At 48.6% G+C, this 12674-nt stretch overlaps 1 protein-coding gene across 1 annotated transcript in view; it reads right to left on the reverse strand.

Moving 5' to 3' along the window:
- The window catches only part of ITGB3 (integrin subunit beta 3), a 48510-nt gene that overhangs the window by 5005 nt on the left and 30831 nt on the right, over positions 1-12674 (reverse strand). The window contains exons 10-13 of the mRNA XM_087854243.1: positions 11796-12220; positions 7473-7695; positions 6494-6594; positions 4235-4354 (exon numbers count right to left, since the gene is read on the reverse strand). Coding sequence (XP_087710369.1) covers positions 4235-4354; positions 6494-6594; positions 7473-7695; positions 11796-12220 — 869 coding nt within the window. The remainder of the gene's footprint in view (positions 1-4234; positions 4355-6493; positions 6595-7472; positions 7696-11795; positions 12221-12674) is intronic.

A 12674-nucleotide genomic window follows, 5' to 3' on the forward strand; every position in this document is an offset into this window, starting at 1 on the left:
AAAATAAAAACTTAATAAAAAATTTTGACTTTGTTGGCAATATTGAATAATCAGGAGATTCTCCCTCTGAAATTTGAGATTTTTTTTCTTAAAAAAAAAATCAAAAGATTTGGAAACACTGAAACCACAGGGCAGCTCTGGTTAGATGCAAGGAGCAGCTGTCCCCTTTAGATGTGACACATTTTCCAGTTTTCCAGAATCTTCACCACCCTCTTTTCTCTACTAAACAGAGGCAACATGTAACTTCTCATTGAGGCCACGCTACTTTGCGCTCTGGAGCTAGACTGCCTGGGTTCGAATCCTGGCTTACCACTTACTTTGCTATGTGACCTTCAATAAATTATTCAACTTTTCTGGTTGTCTGTTTCCTATTTCTCCATGTTTAAAATGGAGAAAGTAATAGCACTGAACTCCAAGACTTGTGAAGAATAATTAAGCTAAATATATTTAAAAGAACTCAGAACACTGCCTGGCATAGACTCAGTGCTCAATAAATATCAGATACCATTATTCCTGGCCTTCTTGTTATATCCAATTGCTTTCACTAAGTTATTTATCTAGCTCCTGTAGGCATTTGTGTTTGTTACCCTGATTCAGATATGTACATTCCTGAGGGCTGGGAACCTCATGACCTTGTTAGCACACTTAGAGACCAGGAGGCCTGCCAACCGAGAGAAAATTTTGGCTCCTTTCCAAAATATCTCGTCATCTAAACTCCTAACCCTATTGAGAGCTGACTTCCTGTTCAAACCCAGTCAACAATCAACACAGACAGAGGTGCATCACCCTTCTGAAGGCCAAGCTGAGTATGCTCCGCAGAGTTCTGCTTCCCATAAACCACAGGTGTCTGATGGGTGACCTCACTCCAGTGACTTCTCAGGTGTTATGTAATTAGGTGTTTGGATATATGAGTATTGATGGGTCCAGAGAGGAGGTCACACCCACTTTCCCCACTGTCTCCCACCTTCTTCTCTAAACATATACGCTGTGCTCACCACACACGACCCGAAAACAACCACCAACACAAACCCAAGCTGGCTATTTCCCAAGCCACCAAATTATAACCTGTCTATAATTAAAGGAGCATCTGGAGAGAGTCTCTGAGGTCCCAGTGTCTGAGTTCCCAGGAGAGAAGGGTCCCAGTTCTTCTGAGAAAAACAATTATGAATTCTCTGGAAGATAGGACTGACCCTCAAACCTCAAAGCAAAATCTCTTCAATTCTGCATGCCAGTATGGGCAGGACAGGTAGAATGTCAAGAGATCTTCAGGGAAAAACATCTGTTAAGTACTTGTCCTGAAAAGGGTGGATGGCAGGCATCTGGAAGCAGAAGACAAGATCGGGTGGTTTCTAGAGAGCTCTCCTAGCCACAGTGATGAGGACCCATGGTGGGGACCTGAGGTCAAGAAAGACTGAAGGCCTGCCAAGTAGGACTTGGCTAGGACTGTAGGACTAGCAGATTTGACAAAAGTATAGGAAATCCAGCAAAACGTGAATTTCAGATAAACAATGAATAACTTTTTAGCCTAAGTATGTACTAAATATTGCATGGGATATACTGTATTTGCCAGGCAACCCTATCTGTGAGTGATGAGGACCCAGCTCAGGGGACCCCACTCCATGCAGGCTGAACACCACCCAGCCAATGCCAAGCCCTTTGGCAGTGCTCCCTCTACTGCCCTGAAGTGGCCCAGCCCTTCAGGGAGAGCATCTGCAAGGGCATGACTTAGGAAAGAGAATGAGAATAATCTTCTTCTATACTCCAGGACCTCAAATGCTACATTCTGCTTGAAGCCAGAGCCCCTGAAAATGGTTGGGGATGATGGGTGAGAGGAAAGGCAGAACTTGGAATTCCAGGGCAACAAGATAGGAAATGTAGGTCTGGGACCCCATTTCCCAATGTAGAGGAAGGGGTCCACATCAGAAAAGTTACCCCCCCCCCACCACCAGGAGTTATTTGTACCAGCTCAGGTTATCACCATCTTTGTTCCCCACAACTTCAGGTAACGGGTTCCAGTCTAAGAACAACAAGCCAAAAGGTTTTGGCAAGTGATACAGCAGAAGCACCAGCAAGGAATATTGTAGCAAGAGATAAAGTAATGTTAAACCCAAAAGCAAGAACATACCGCCCTTCTGAAATGAGAAAGGACAAAGGCACAGATAGGGTGGGTGTGGAAAAATCCATGAAATGTGTTAACACAGGTGGATGGGAAAGTGTGAGGGCTCATGGCCAGATAATTCACATTGCTCCCCCACAAATACATACCCCAGACTCTTCCCTCTCCCCTTCCCATGTCAGCTTTCCCTTGAGTTAGTAAATAAAACGAAGGCCATACCCTTTCTTTACCTTTCTTCTCCCTTCTAAAGGTGAGAGCCCTGGGAAAGGCTGGTGAACAATATCACAGATGGGGGCACTATGCTTTCCTCTACCCATGGAGCCAGCAACACCCTGGCTGACACGGATGTAGCAGAGTTTCTTCCCATTTTCACCCCCTTTCTTCTCTCTAGCAGCCCAAATTCTCCTAGCAGGTATCAAGATGTATACCAGCCTGCCTGTCTCTGAGAAATAATCAGTCCTATTAATTCATTCAAAAACTGTTTATCAAGTGTGTTCTCTGTAGGTGACTGAGCCAAGTATGGATATAACAACAGATAAGAGAGACAGTCCCTGTGTGGATGGAGCTTGTGATCTACCGAGGGAGAGGGCTGATGAAAGAAGCAATTGAATGGTGTGATGAAGGCCCTTCTAAGGGAAGCACAGCTGCTCTGAGAATGGAGCAGGAGCACCCAACCAAATCAGCAGCATGGATGCCAGAGGACATCTGAGAAGGCTCGTTCGGGGAAATGATGTGTCCAAAACAGAGGCACTCAAATATTGGGGTGTATCACAATTGCCGGGAGCACTAATCAAGAACACACAGGCTCATGGAAGTAGGTCAGGGCTCAGGACTCTGGATTTTTTTTAACGAGGGGGAACATACAAAAGTTTGAGACCCACTTTCCTGAAGCAAGGGCAAGCAAACTATGGTCTGAGAGCCAAATGTGGCTTGCCATCTGTTTTCGTAAATATACTTAGGCTCGTGCATTAAATATACGCTGCTTTCCTGTTACAATGGCAGAGTAGTCATGGCAGAGACCACATGGTCCACAAAGCCTAAAATATTTAACATCTGGCGCTTTGCAGAAAGAGTTTGCTAGACCCTGGTCGGAAGGAAGATTTGAAGAAATTCCTACAGCTGTTAAGAATGTCAAGCAACCAACTGATTTAATCTCTACCTTCAAACATTGTTCCTTCACTCCCGTAAGTTCCTGTCTACCCCCGGCCATCCCATAGCCCTTGTCCCTTAGCACTGTCCTTGTCCCTCTCCCTCTGGCCTGTGAATGCCACATCTGCTTTATCTATTGTGATATTCCCAGCACCTAGGCGACTGCCTGATGTATAATAAGTACTCAAAAATATTTTCTAATGATTCGTAGCTTAGTCTGTTGTTTAAGAGAAAGGAAGGAGACAGAGGTGGTAAGGGGAAGCAGGCAATCTGCTATGGTTGGATGGTGACAAGCCTGCGGTTGGTCTGTATGTATGATAGATAAGCTCTTCCTGCTTCCAGAAGGCCTTGAGAGCAAGCACTATCTTTTCAGTGTTCAGGGCACGTTGGGTTGGTGCCTCAAACCCGGCACCATGTCTCATGGTCAACCTGGTTAAGGTCAACACCTCAAAGCATCAGGCCTTACTCTGAAGCAGTAAGCAGGTTACTCTTGGCAACCACCCAACTCTTGGTAGAGCAGATGCTGAACAGTCCCAGACTTTAAATTCCTTGTTTCTTAACATTGTCACCTCAAAAAATGCCATGATATATTTTGTCACTTTATGGGGTCCATATCTACCTTCTTTTTTTTTTTTTAAGGTTTTATTGATTTATTTTAGAGAGAGAGATAGCATAAGTGGGTGGAGGGGCAGGGGGAGAGAGAGAGAATCTCAAACAACTCCGCACTGAGCACAGAGCCCCTCGTGGACTCAATCCCACGACCCTGAGATCATGACCTGAGCCAAAATCAAGTCGGACTCTTAACCAACTGAGCTACCCAGCCACCCCTCTACCTTCTTCCTTTCCTTACCCACCTTCTTATTTTTCTATCTCCTCAATAAGCAAAGTTGCTTTCTCACTAATATATGTATTTACATATTACCCATACCCCAATGACAGGCCCTAACATGGCCCTTAGGGTTCACTCACCTGGCTCTTCTACCACATAGAGAATGGACTTTCCACTCGAGTCTTCATAGTACTGGAATCTGACGACACAGTCATCCTCATTCTTGTACGTACAATTCACTGCATCCTTGCCAGTATCCTCTGAGGAAGGGAAAAAGATGGGAGAATGAAAAGCAAGTCAATTCCTGGAAGATGGGGCCATCCCCAAGCCCTGGTTATAGGACTTCTGAGAAAGTATGCAACAGGAAACCCTATGCCTAACATTAGGCAAGATGTCTAGATTTGAGATGGCCTGGCAATTACCTCTAGATGACCCTCACTTCTGTATTTTGTCCCTTACAGGCCCTTTTAGGTTCTTATTCCTTCTTCTGGAAAGGACATGGTATGACACATTCCACAGTCTGATTCAAAGCCTGGCTCTCCCACCTGCCAGCTGTGTAATATTGGGGAAGTTACTTGACCTCATCAGCTCTCTCTTCATCTATAAAAGGAAAATAATACCCCACCTCACAAGGTTGGTAGAGAGCTAAATGGCATAAAGTAAACAGTACCTAACACACAGTGAGTGTTCCCTTGCCTCTCTTTCCCTTCTCTGCTAGCCCAACAACCCCTAATAATTCATTGATTCAGCCCTTACATTTCTTCATTTCTGATTTTGATCCAGTGTTCCTCTCCAGAGTCATCCCCTCTTCTCTGATTGCCATCACGTTTTGTAAGCTTCATCTCTTCTGATTCTAAAACCTCTTATTCTGACAGGGAAACTATGGGTACCCCTCCATCAGCTGCACTATGTGATGAAGCCAGTGATGAAGCCAGATGGGTAAAACTGACACACGATGAGGTTAAGCAAATGCCCCAAGGTAGCACCATAGGTGCATGATGGGGCAAGACTAGAACTTGAGTCTCAGAGCCTGGAACTCAACAAGCCTTCAGAAAACCAGTGGTATAAGAATACAATGGAAAGGGTAAGGATTTCCGGATTTAGTTCTAAGCTTGACTTGTTGGGGCAGGTTATGTAACTTTCTTGAGATTCCATTTCCTCATCTGCAAAATGAAGATAACAACAGTACTACAGTTCTCCTTTACTAGGTTGTTGAGAAAAGGATAAGATGGTGGGTATGAAAGGACACTTTCATAACTTTTATAAGTTATACAATTCCATACAAACAAACATTCATTTTTATGATTATCATGGCGGTGGGGTTGAGGGTATGAGAAATACTTATCAGCTAACCTGTGATATCCATCTGGTCTAGGTAATAAAAACATCTCACATCTCTCTCAGCAGTCTCCCCCTCTGAGCTAATCATAGCATACACCCAATCTCCTCCAGAGGAAAAGCTGTCTCTTCAAACTCAATCCCCAAATCACTACCCTCACTCCTAGCCCCACCTCTGATATTAGCCAAAGGGTCCAGAGACCTGACCCTTTTCTGTAACACCCCCAGCCAGAAGCTGACTGACTGGCTGTGTCCTACTGTGGCTCTCACTAAAAAACATGCTTCCTGCCTTCATGGGAGATGGTAATCTCTCCTCATGGGAGATGGCTATCTCAGGAGAGATTACCATCTCCCCGCTACCAGCCAATGCCTCGCTGACCCAGATAATCATATCAGATGTGCTGACAGCAGCAAAGATGATCTCCTTTTAAGTCAAGGTAAAGTACAAACCAGAATAATTGCAAGCAAGAGTTTTGCTCCCCACTGTACTTTCAGCTGTCTTTTTCCAGGAATGGCTCCAGCATAATGATTTTAACTACAAATCCATAAAGGTGAAGTTTTCCCTCCAAACCAGCGAAGCGGTATGCCTGGGCACTGTTTAACACTCTTAGCTAAGTAAACTCAGTAAATGCTTACTAGCTTCCTAAAACGATGCCTGTCACACTCTGCCTCCGTTACTTCATCTGTAAAATGGGATGCATTGTCTTCTTTTCCTTGGGGAGGTAAGGTTAGGGTTGCCAGAAATCAGGCATACTTTAAGAAGTGATTTGTAGGATCTTGCTGAGTCTGTGTGTGCTGGAAAGCAGAATGGGGAGGGACTGTGGAACCAGTTAGTAGAGGTGCAGGAGGACTCAAGGAAGACAGCTTTTATGAAAGGCCTAGCGTGCACCAGGTCCGCACGACATGCCTTCAAGGTGGGAATTACTCTTCCATGTTACTGATGAGAGTTGGACAGCTTCTGCAATTAATTGCAGAACTTTAGAAGCTGTGTGTTGGTGTGTGTGTGTGTGTGTGTGTGTGTGTGTGTGTGTGTGGGCAACTCTGAGACACACTGAACTTACTAAGCTCCTTCACAGACTCGATCTCATCACGACAGTAACGGTTGCAGGTGTTGTCCTCATGGAGGGCTCCTCGGTCAAACTTCTTACACTCCACACACTCCCTAAGAGAGGACACAGAGATTAAGATGAGGGAAGAGCAAACCTACAAGGTTTGTCTGGCTCGGACCTCTCTACACCAGAGAGCTGTTCCACCTCAGAAAACAAACACCTGCACCTGGGGCCCAGAGGGTCAAGTCTGGAGTTCAGAGTGGGAGGCCTGGCAGGCAGAAGGCCCCAGCACCCTCGTTAAATGTCTTCATGGCCCATCCGTGAGTATGACAGGAAGTGAAGCCTATGCCAGTATGGGGAGCCTTAAAGGCAGAACTGGTCATGTAATCTGGGGGCCCAGTGCAAAGGAAAACGTCAAAAATGACTGAGAATTACAAGACAGTGCCAGCAGAGCAGTAAACCAAGTGTGGGGCCCTTCCAAGCACGAGCGCGGTACAGATGCACGGGTCGCGCACTCATGAGCCTAGCCCTGCTTAAAGTGGCAAGAGAAATGGCAGGAGCATCCCCTGACCCCCAGATAAGTGAAGTGCATACTTGTGACCTTCTCCTGTCTCGCAGTGTCCTTCATAACTGCAGCCCCATATCTCCCACAGAATCAGAGCATCAGCACTGGAACGTTCCCCAGAAGCTCCCTGGTTTTGCCTTCCTCCCAACTCAGGGATTCAGGATGCCACCCCAAGAGAATGGGTTTCTCCACCTGGAGTCCCGTGGGACTACTCTGGCCCCTGCCTGGTTGACTCTCCATCCAATGTTGCCCCAACTTTTCAGTGGAAAGAGGAAAGCTAGCCTCTAAGCCACAGTGGACTCCTCTTCCTAAAGCTTCAGTTGAGTAAGAGACAGACCCTGGGGTGGGGGGTGGATTCTAGCCTGGGGGACCCTCCCCTTCCTTCCAGCACCCAGCTCTCTCCAACTCACTTCTGGGCCCACTCACTTCTTAAAGGTGCAGGCGTCGGGGCAGGTGGGGCACTTCTCGCAGGTGTCCCCATAGGATCCGGGCTGGATGCACACACAGCTGCCGCACTCACACTTGCCCCGGCTGCTGCACAGCAGCCCGTTGCTGGACATGCAGGTGTCCGTGCGCGTGGTGCAGTTGCAGTAGTAGCCGGTCCAGTCCGAGTCGCACAGGCAGTCCCCACAGCTGCACTGGCCATGGCCTGGAAGCACACAGCCCGAGGGGCAGGCAGCTGGTGAGGGTCCCCACCTTCCCCCACCTCCGCCGCCACTCACTCGTTAGCGCCACACTGAACGGTTCACCACCTTCTATGCTTTCCCTCCCTCCTCCCCAGGCCAAGTCAACTGCCTGCTCTGTGTTCTCCTGGCGTTTACATGGACCTTTATTTTAACCCTTATGATCAGCCCATTTCCTTGCCTATCTGTTTCTCTTTCTAGACTGTGAGCTCCATGATAGGAGAGGACATATCAATTTGTCGGTCAGAAGTGATTAGCATAACATCTGAAACAGAGGAGGCAGGCAATTATGTGTATTTATCCATTTTGTGTATTTATCCATTTACTCAACAAGTATTTCTTGAGCTCGTGCTGGGCACTGGAGACTCGGCAGTGAACAGGACAGGCAAGGTCCCTATGACCATGGAGCTTATGTCCTAGTTAAATTCCTGGAAAACATACACACATTCACCAGTGTGTGCCCTCTGCTGTATTAGCATAGTATCGCAAAGAGCCAGCAGTACTCATAGGAAAGGCCTATTCACTTTACTGCAGGAGCATAGGAATGGGAGAGAGGGGACTGGGGTGGGGGTCAGGTTGGTTAAATGCAGGTGTTAACTCTGGGTGCCGCATCCCGCTAATCACTTAACCAGGCTTGAAAACTTGGTTCCCAAACTTGGAAGAAAAGGTGACTCATTCTCAAGGATTCTGAATCAGGAAGAAGTGGATGAATAATAAAAATCTGATTGTTAATCAGAGGAAAGGCAGGGAGCAAGGAGGAAGTAACCTCAATTGGTCTGAAAACCACGCCACTTGTGTGAGCAAATGGGCCCCGCGACGGTGGAGGAGAGGGAGGTGCCCAGGCAGGCTGAAACAGCCGTGAGCCAGCACCTTCTGCTCCCCAGTGACAGCCAGGTGAGCAGGGCCCCACAGTGTCCACTACACCCAGCTTTTAGTGATGGCTCCCGGACAGGGAAAGGCCGACTCCACAGAGGACCAGCAGCCCTCAGAAGCCTAGGCCTCCTCAGAAACCCCTGTCCCACAGTGTTTCCTTTGTGTGGCCAAAGTGATCTTTGAGAAGACGGTCAGCCAGGCCAGCCAGGGAGTGAAGCTGGGAATCAAGCAGCAGGCTAGAGCCAGCAGGCCCTAAGCCCTGGCAGGGTCAGCCCTTAAAAGGAAACCACAATGTGGTAATGTCACAGGACGGGCACCCCGCCAGCGAAAGGGTGGCTGAGCCTGGGTTCACAGGAAAGTAAGAGGAGGGGGGTTGAGGAATGAAGAGAAAGTATAAGAAAGAGGAGGGAAATAGAAAGGAAGGCAGCAGGGGAGGGTTAGGAATGAGGGAGCAGGAGGAAAGGGAGGAGCAGGCATTTCAGGTCCCGGAGAATGCAACCACTCTCCCTAAACAGCTTGACCCTCTGGACTGATGCATAGCTCCACTCCCCTGCTTTATGGGCCAGCCCTTTGTTTGACATTCTACTTCCTCCATGAAGCCACCCAGGCTTCCTCTGTCTACAGTGAGTCTCTCCAGTGGACTCCTATAACTGTTCCCCAAGGACACCTCACTCCCGAGACCTGGGGAGGTTCTTCCTCATGTTGTGAATTATCCTTAGGTAAGTTAATTAAGGGCAAAACCGAATTATCCGTGTCTCTCTATCCCACAACACTACAGCACAGAGCCTGGCCCAGGGACGCCGGATCAATCTACGCTCATGGACATGGCAGGTGGGGAGTCCCGTGAGGACAAGGATGCACTCCCTGGTGTTTGAGGCAGGGTGCTGATAACACGTAACCACCAAGGACCATATCCCAGTGGGGAGGAGGTAGGGGAAAGGCCAGAGGCTGGGGAAATAGCCAGGTGGTTGTGCGCCACCCTGGTGAGCCCCTGCAAGCGGCGGAGAACAGACCACGGGCCAGCAGCTCTGGGGAGAGACAACGGTGAACCGCTGCACAAGCGGGGAGGTCAGGAATCATGCATGACCCCTGTTCACCCATTTGGACAGAGTGCCTGGCACAAAACAGGTGCTCGGTAAGTGTGTGTCCCTGAGTATCTGTCACTGGAGAGTGTGACGGCAACACCACAGGATCCAGAGCTGAAACCAGTAGGCACACCACACTCTGGCTGGAGGCGGGGGAGGGAGCCTCTTGGAGACTACAGGTGCTGCCTGGCTTCCCGCATGAATGCAGCTGCAGCACACTGGGGACGAGCTGTTCTTGCACTGGCAGGAGGCAGGAAACAGGCGCTGACCCAGGCAGCTCTGTTTTATGGCTTCAGGGGCGGCCAGCAGCCGAAGGAAACGCTTTCTGGATGGGATCCCTCCCACACGGTGTCACACCAGACCAGGAACCACGAGGCGTGGAGGAGGAGTAGACCTCCCTCTGTCCCTGGTACCCCCAAGGGGCTATCTGTGCACCTCTCCTAGGACAGCCCTCTCCGCATGGTCTCCCACCTCAGACTTGCCCATTTCCTTTGGTGCTTTGACTATGATGTTAGAACTATTAAATATTAAAATGAGCTGAAATTCCTGCCTCACCCCCTAATTCAAACTGCCGTTTGTGTGTGTATGTCTGTGTGCACCTGATCTCTCTCTCTCCCCTCATCTCCTTGATCTCATTTCTCTCCGATCTCTCAAATTTTATTGGCGTGAGAAAAGGAAACAATGTTGCAGATAATAAAAATCAGCCATTTTTATGTTACTTGGGCATGCTCTAGAATGATACAGATTTACCTTTCTAATCAAGCTTTCTTAAAGACTGATGTTCAAGTGAACATCTGGGTGGATGAGCTCAGCTCCTTAAACCCCGATGCAAAGGAAGCCAATCTGAGCCATAGATTAGATCACCATATAATCTCTGTTGATTGGCGGTGCAATCCACCCAAAAACCAATCCCAACCAGTTTGCAAATGTCTTCGATCTCTGTCACAAGAGCGATCAAGCCTCAGGGATCACAGCCCAACAAACAGCTATCCCAGTGCCCCAGGAACTACTCAGAACTGCCTATTTGCCGCTGAGAGTCAGCATGTCTGCAGATCAAGCCTACATTCACGTTAGTTTGATTTCTTCTAGCTGGGGAAGCATCCTAGGAGTGGTCTTTAGGGCCAGGAAAAACCAGTTTCAGATTTTCAATGGGCCTCACGATTTTGCTGAATTTGGTCATGAGAAGGACAAAACCTCAGTATCCTGCAGATAGAAGGACTCGACAGCACGATCCCCTGTCTGCAGGCTGGACCGCTCAATGGCAATGCTTGCCAGTTCACGTGCTGTCCCGCGTGCCAGCCACTAGCCACACGTGGTTCCTGAGCAAAAGAGGAACTGACGTTTTCATTTTTCATTTAATTTACATTTATTTAAATTTTACTTACAATTCCGTTTGATGAATTTAAATGTAAATAGCCACATGTGGCTACTATATCTGACAGCACAGATCTGTGACAGCAGTGCCAAGAGTGGTAAGAAAATAGTGCTGACAAATCTTAAGAGCTTGCAATTTTCCCGCCATTGTTCCAAGTGTATGGGCTCCTTAAATGTGCCCCATTGTCCTGCTTTTTTACTATTTTCCAAGTCTTATGATGAAAAGACAAATTCATGTAAAATTAATATTACTAACCTTACTAGATATTCTGGCATCATATATTTTCCAAACCTGTAACTACTAAAAATCTAATTACCATCAGTCAGTGATTTTTTTTTTTAACCTAAAGAGTTGGTCCATATCCTTGAAAGGCTTAGGAGCCAGTGACTTTAAGTATTAGCAGAAGGGTAGATGAAAGAAAAGAAGAAAACTGTCCTCACCTTCGAGCTTCCCCACTCCTCCCCACGCTATTCTAGGAGGGAAGTCCCTTGGAGCCCAAGCTCACTTCCGCTTCTGTGTGTACCCCAGGAGCAAGGACTTGGGGAGCCGAGAGGGATTAAAGAGAACCTCCTTCGGTTCCACCATGAGAGTGGAACACCATCAACACCATCCACTCGGCTCTTCCTGCCGGGCCTTCCCGCGCCCACCAGAGCCCCGGCCTAAAGCTTCCAGAGGCCACAGATGTGCGAGCATGCGTGGGTACAGGGACGGGAGCGCGTGCAGTTCCACTCACCTGAGCACATCTCCCCCTTGTAGCGGACGCAGGAGAAGTCGTCACACTCGCAGTACTTGCCCGTGATCTTGCCAAAGTCACTGCTGTGGCAGACGCACTGGCCACACAGGCACTCGCCCCGCTGGCTGCAGGCGGGCTGGCCCTCCTGGGGGCTGCACTCGTCCTGCTGGGACGGACGGTAGTCCTCTTCGGAGCACTCGCACTGGGACCCCAGCCAGCCAGGCCCGCAGAGGCATACCCCGCACTCAAAGGTGCCGTTGCCATTGTTGCAGCGATGGCTGGAAGGCTCGGCCTGGGCCTGGCATTCACAATCACAGTCGAAGGTGACCTGGACCGTGAGGCTGTCTTTGAAGCCTACAGGCTTGATGGTGAAGGACTTCTCCTTCTCCTGGGGGCAGCCGCGTACCTTGGCCTCGATGCTGAAGCTCACCTGGGAGGAGAGTAGGATCGCATTCAGACGCCAGTGGACCTGTTAACACTCCAGCCCTGGAGGGAAAGAAGCTGGGCCCTGCCCTGCCCTGCTCGGGGAATACCTAACCCCCCCAGCAACCTGGAGTTCCTCAGCCTCCCCACAACCCAGGTCTATAAAGCAAAAAGATAAGCCTGGGCACAGCTGTCCAGTTATATCTAGCTGGGTGCACAGACGTAATCTACGTCATGAGATCACTTGGGGTTTTTTTAATTCACATGTGAAAAAAGCCAGCTCAAGCAGAACAGAACCTGTGATCTTATAAACATCCTGCTCTGGCCAACTAAGCGAGCTGCACTGATCACACCACGTCATACGTCTTTGTAGCAAGACACACAAAGCACTATTTTGCACCACACCACCACACGGTGACCAAGCACGGGCTCAGGAGCTACTGCTCCGTTTCCAGA

Source organism: Ursus americanus, chromosome 23 (assembly GCF_024610735.1).
Source record: "Ursus americanus isolate L20-20 chromosome 23, mUrsAme1.1.p, whole genome shotgun sequence".
Lineage (NCBI taxonomy): Eukaryota > Metazoa > Chordata > Mammalia > Carnivora > Ursidae > Ursus > Ursus americanus.